This window comes from Pezoporus wallicus, unplaced genomic scaffold (assembly GCF_028554395.1).
Source record: "Pezoporus wallicus isolate ANWC-B61680 ecotype Strahan unplaced genomic scaffold, APGP_CSIRO_Pwel_v1 contig_11818, whole genome shotgun sequence".
NCBI classification, from domain to species: Eukaryota; Metazoa; Chordata; class Aves; order Psittaciformes; family Psittacidae; genus Pezoporus; species Pezoporus wallicus.
This window is the reverse complement of record NW_026642027.1, coordinates 1954-8294: the sequence shown is the minus strand read 5'-3', so window position 1 is coordinate 8294 and position 6341 is coordinate 1954. Positions and strand designations below refer to the sequence as shown.

General features: G+C 62.9%; 1 protein-coding gene across 1 annotated transcript; it reads left to right on the top strand.

The window, feature by feature from the left end:
• Nucleotides 1-3012: 3012 nt before the first annotated feature.
• LOC130608560 (ryanodine receptor 1-like) lies at nucleotides 3013-5756 on the top strand (the record flags this gene model as incomplete). The annotated part of the gene is made up of 4 exons (XM_057426544.1): nucleotides 3013-3136; nucleotides 4345-4460; nucleotides 5132-5199; nucleotides 5635-5756. Coding segments are annotated over 4 exons (430 nt in total), but the record flags the coding sequence as incomplete, so codon positions are not given.
• Nucleotides 5757-6341: the final 585 nt, after the last annotated feature.

Sequence of the window (6341 nt, the reverse complement as noted above, 5' to 3'; positions counted from 1 at the left end):
TGATGCTCTGCACCCCACTGATGCTCTCTCTGCCCCATTGATGCTCTGCACCCCATTGATGCTCTGCACCCCATTGATGCTCTGCACCCCATTGATGCTCTGCACCCCATTGATGCTCTGCACCCCATTGATGCTCTGCACCCCATTGATGCTCTCTGCCCCATTGATGCTCTGCACCCCACTGATGCTCTCTGCCCCATTGATGCTCTGCACCCCACTGATGCTCTCTGCACCCCATTGATGCTCTGCACCCCACTGATGCTCTCTGCACCCCACTGATGCTCTGCACCCCACTGATGCTCTCTGCCCCATTGATGCTCTCTGCCCCACTGCTGTTCTCTGCCCCACTGCTGCTCTCTGCCCCATTGCCGCTCTCTGCCCCACTGCTGTTCTCTGCCCCACTGCTGCTCTCTGCCCCATTGCTGCTCTCTGACCCACTGATGCCCCATTGATCCCCCCTGCCCCACTGCCGCTCTCTGCCCCACTGCTGCCCCACTGCTGCTCTCTGCCCCACTGCTGCTCTCTGCCCCACTGCTGCTCCATTGCCGCTCTCTGCCCCACTGATGCTCTCTGCCCCACTGGATGCTCTCTGCCCCATTGCTGCTCTCTTCCCCATTGCTGCTCTCTGCCCCATTGACCCCCCTGCCCCACTGGATGCTCTCTGCCCCATTGGATGCTCTCTGCCCCATTGACCCCCCTGCCCCATTGCTGCTCTCTGCCCCATTGCTGCTCTCTGCCCCACTGATCCCCCTGCCCCATTGCTGCTCTCTGCCCCATTGCTGCTCTCTGCCCCATTGACCCCCCTGCCCCATTGCTGCTCTCTGCCCCATTGCTGCTCTCTGCCCCACTGATCCCCCTGCCCCATTGCTGCTCTCTGCCCCATTGCTGCTCTCTGCCCCACTGATCCCCCTGCCCCATTGCCGCTCTCTGCCCCACTGACCCCCCTGCCCCATTGCTGCTCTCTGCCCCACTGACCCCCCTGCCCCATTGCTGCTCTCTGCCCCATTGCCGCTCTCTCTGCCCCACTGATCCCCCTGCCCCATTGCTGCTCTCTGCCCCATTGCCGCTCTCTGCCCCATTGCCGCTCTCTGCCCCATTGCCGCTCTCTCTGCCCCACTGCTGCTCTCTGCCCCATTGCCGCTCTCTGCCCCATTGCCGCTCTCTGCCCCATTGACCCCCCTGCCCCATTGCTGCTCTCTGCCCCATTGCTGCTCTCTGCCCCACTGATCCCCCTGCCCCATTGCTGCTCTCTGCCCCATTGCTGCTCTCTGCCCCACTGATCCCCCTGCCCCATTGCTGCTCTCTGCCCCATTGCCGCTCTCTGCCCCACTGCTGCCCCATTGCCGCTCTCTGCCCCACTGACCCCCCTGCCCCATTGCTGCTCTCTGCCCCATTGACCCCCCTGCCCCACTGCTGCTCTCTGCCCCATTGACCCCCCTGCCCCATTGCCGCTCTCTGCCCCACTGACCCCCCTGCCCCATTGCTGCTCTCTGCCCCATTGACCCCCCTGCCCCATTGCCGCTCTCTGCCCCATTGCCGCTCTCTGCCCCATTGCCGCTCTCTCTGCCCCATTGCCGCTCTCTGCCCCATTGACCCCCCTGCCCCATTGCCGCTCTCTGCCCCATTGCCGCTCTCTCTGCCCCATTGCCGCTCTCTGCCCCATTGACCCCCCTGCCCCATTGCTGCTCTCTGCCCCATTGCTGCTCTCTGCCCCATTGCCGCTCTCTGCCCCATTGACCCCCCTGCCCCATTGCCGCTCTCTGCCCCATTGCCGCTCTCTGCCCCATTGACCCCCTGCCCCAGTGCCGCTCTCTGCCCCATTGCTGCTCTCTGCCCCATTGCTGCTCTCTGCCCCATTGCTGCTCTCTGCCCCACTGATCCCCCTGCCCCATTGCCGCTCTCTGCCCCATTGCCGCTCTCTGCCCCATTGACCCCCCTTGACGTGTGCTGGTCTGTGCCCCATTGCCGCTCTCTGCCCCATTGCCGCTCTCTCTGCCCCACTGCTGCTCTCTGCCCCATTGCCGCTCTCTGCCCCATTGCCGCTCTCTGCCCCATTGACCCCCCTGCCCCATTGCTGCTCTCTGCCCCATTGCTGCTCTCTGCCCCACTGATCCCCCTGCCCCATTGCTGCTCTCTGCCCCATTGCTGCTCTCTGCCGCCCGGATCCCGCTGCCCCATTGCTGCTCTCTGCCCCATTGCCGCTCTCTGCCCCACTGCTGCCCCATTGCCGCTCTCTGCCCCACTGACCCCCCTGCCCCATTGCTGCTCTCTGCCCCATTGACCCCCCTGCCCCACTGCTGCTCTCTGCCCCATTGACCCCCCTGCCCCATTGCCGCTCTCTGTCCCACTGACCCCCCTGCCCCATTGCTGCTCTCTGCCCCATTGACCCCCCTGCCCCATTGCCGCTCTCTGCCCCATTGCCGCTCTCTGCCCCATTGCCGCTCTCTGCCCCATTGCCGCTCTCTGCCCCACTGACCCCCCTGCCCCATTGCCGCTCTCTGCCCCATTGCCGCTCTCTCTGCCCCATTGCCGCTCTCTGCCCCATCGACCCCCCCGCCCCATTGCAGCTCTCCTCCCCATTGCTGCTCTCTGCCCCATTGCCGCTCTCTGCCCCATTGACCCCCCTGCCCCATTGCCGCTCTCTGCCCCATTGCCGCTCTCTGCCCCAGTGCCCCCCCTGCCCCATTGCCGCTCTCTGCCCCATTGCTGCTCTCTGCCCCATTGCTGCTCTCTGCCCAATTGCTGCTCTCTTCCGCTATGTTACCTCTGCCGCATTGCCGCTCTCTGCCCCATTGCCGCTCTCTGCCCCATTGACCCCCCTGCCCCATTGCCGCTCTCTGCCCCATTGCCGCTCTCTCTGCCCCATTGCCGCTCTCTGCCCCATTGCCGCTCTCTGCCCCATTGCCGCTCTCTCTGCCCCATTGACCCCCCTGCCCCATTGCCGCTCTCTGCCCCATTGCCGCTCTCTGCCCCATTGCCGCTCTCTCTGCCCCACCGCGCCGTGGGTCGCAGGGGGGGGCTCGCACCCGCTGCTCGTGCCCTACGACACGCTGACGGCGCAGGAGAAGGCGCGGGACAGGGAGAAGGCGCAGGAGCTGCTCAAGTTCCTGCAGCTGCACGGCTACGCCGTCACCCGGTGAGGAGCGCGGCGCTATGGGGCGCTGTGGGGCGCTGTGGGGCGCTATGGGGCGCTATGGGGCGCTGTGGGGCGCTATGGGTTCTATGGGGCGCTATGGGTTCTATGGGGCGCTATGGGTTCTATGGGGCGCTATGGGGCGCTATGGGTTCTATGGGGCGCTGTGGGGTGCTATGGGGCGCTATGGGGCACTGTGGGGCGCTATGGGTTCTATGGGGCGCTATGGGGCGCTATGGGTTCTATGGGGCGCTGTGGGGTGCTATGGGGCGCTATGGGGCGCTGTGGGGCGCTATGGGTTCTATGGGGCGCTATGGGTTCTATGGGGCGCTATGGGGCGCTATGGGGCGCTATGGGTTCTATGGGGCGCTGTGGGGCGCTATGGGTTCTATGGGGCGCTATGGGGCGCTATGGGTTCTATGGTTCGCTGTGGGGTGCTATGGGTTCTATGGGGCGCTGTGGGGCGCTATGGGGTACTATGGGGCGCTATGGGTTCTATGGGGCGCTGTGGGGTGCTATGGGTTCTATGGGGCGCTATGGGGCGCTGTGGGGCGCTGTGGGGTGCTATGGGTTCTATGGGGCGCTGTGGGGTGCTATGGGGCGCTATGGGGCGCTGTGGGGTGCTATGGGGCGCTATGGGGCACTATGGGGCGCTGTGGGGTGCTATGGGGTGCTGTGGGGTTCTGTGGGCCGCTATGGGGCACTATGGGTTCTATGGGGCACTATGTAATGCTATGGGCTCTATGGGTTCTATGGGGCGCTATGGGGCACTATGGGTTCTATGGGGTGTTATGGGTTCTATGGGGTGCTATGGGGCGCTGTGGGGTGTTATGGGGCACCATGGGGTGCTATGGGGTGCTATGGGTTCTATGGGGTGCTATGGGGCGCTATGGGGTGCTATGGGCTCTATGGGGCGCTATGGGGCACTATGGGCTCTATGGGGCGCTATGGGGCGCTGTGGGGCATTATGGGCGCTATGGGGCGCTACGGGGCACTATGGGTTCTATGGGGCACTGTGGGTTCTATGGGGCTCCATGGGCCCCTATGAGTCCCTATGTGTCCCTATGGGTCCCTATGGCTCCCTATGGCTCCCTATGGGTCCCTATGTGTCTCTATGTGTCCCTATGGTCCCTATGGCTCCCTATGGGTCCCTATGGCTCCCTATGTGTCCCTATGGTCCCTATGGTCCCTATGTTCTCCGTGGCTCCCAGGGGGCTCAAGGACATGGAGCTCGACTCCTCGTCCATCGAGAAGCGTTTCGCCTTCGGGTTCCTGCAGCAGCTCCTGCGCTGGATGGACACGGCCCAGGAGTTCATCGCGCACCTGGGTGCGGCCCCACGGGGCGCTGTGGGGCGCTATGGGGCGCTATGGGGCGCTATGGGGCGCTGTGGGGCGCTGTGGGTTCTATGGGGTGCTGTGGGGTGCTGTGGGGCGCTATGGGTTCTATGGGGCTCTGTGGGGCGCTATGGGGCGCTATGGGTTCTATGGGGTGCTGGCGGGCGTTGTGTGGCACTATGAGTTCTATGGGGTGCTGTGGGGTGCTGTGGGGCACTATGGGTTCTATGGGGCTCTGTGGGACGCTATGGGGCGCTATGGGTTCTATGGGGTGCTGGCGGGCGCTATGGGGCGCTATGGGTTCTATGGGGCTCTGTGGGGCGCTATGGGGCGCTATGGGTTCTATGGGGTGCTGGCGGGCGCTGTGTGGCGCTATGAGTTCTATGGGGTGCTGTGGGGTGCTGTGGGGCACTATGGGTTCTATGGGGCTCTGTGGGGCGCTATGGGGCACTATGGGGCACTGTGGGGCACTGTGGGGAGCTGTGCAGCGCTATGGGGCACTGTGGGTTCTATGGGGCGCTATGGGGCGCTGTGGGGCGCTGTGGGGCACTATGGGTTCTATGGGGCGCTATGGGGTGCTACTGGGCGCTATGGGGTGCTATGGGTTCTATGGGGTCTCTATGGGTCCCAATGCCCCCCCATGTTCTCTCTGTCGCCCCCCAGAGGCCGTGGTCAGCAGTGGCCGAGTGGAGAAATCCCCCCATGAGCAGGAGATCAAGTTCTTCGCCAAGGTCAGACGGGGTCCCTATGGGTCCCTATGGGTCTCTATGGGTCTCTATGGGTCTCTATGGGTCCCTATGGGTCTCTATGGGTCTCTATGGGTCCCTATGGGTCTCTATGGGTCTCTATGGGTCCCTGTGGGTCTCTATGTGTCTCTATGGGTCCCTATGGGTCCCTATGGTCCCTATGGTCCCTGTGGGTCCCTATGGGTCCCTATGGGTCTCTATGGGTCCCTATGGTCCCTATGGTCCCTGTGGGTCCCTATGGGTCTCTATGGGTCCCTGTGGGTCCCTATGGGTCTCTATGGGTCTCTATGTGTCCCTATGTGTCCCTATGGGTCTCTATGGGTCCCTATGGGTCTCTATGGGTCTCTATGGGTCCCTATGTGTCCCTATGGGTCCCTATGGGTCCCTATGGGTCCCTATGGGTCCGGTGCCCCCGTGCAGGTGCTGCTGCCCCTCATCAACCGTTACTTCCACAACCACTGTGGGTATTTCCTGAGCACCCCGGCCCTGGCGCTGGGCACCGGCGGCCACGCCTCCAACAAGGAGAAGGAGATGGTGACCAGGTGGGACCCACGGCGCCCCATAGCGCCCCACGGCGACCCATGGCGCCCCATAGCCCCCATAGCGCCCCATAGCGCCCCATAGCATCCATAGCAACCAGAGCATCCATAGCATCCATAGTGCCCCATAGCATCCATAGCATCCATAGCATTCATAGTGCCCCATAGCATCCATAGCATCCATAGCATCCATAGTGCCCCATAGCATCCATAGCATCCATAGTGCCCCATAGCATCCATAGCATCCATAGCATCCATAGTGCCCCATAGCATCCATAGCATCCATAGTGCCCCATAGCATCCATAGTGCCCCATAGCATCCATAGCATCCATAGTGCCCCATAGCATCCATAGTGCCCCATAGCATCCATAGTGCCCCATAGCATCCATAGCGCCCCATAGCGCCCCATAGCATCCATAGTGCCCCATAGCATCCATAGCATCCATAGCATCCATAGCATCCATAGCATCCATAGTGCCCCATAGCATCCATAGCATCCATAGCCCCATAGCATCCATAGCATCCATAGCATCCATAGCATCCATAGTGCCCCATAGCATCCATAGCATCCATAGCATCCATAGCAT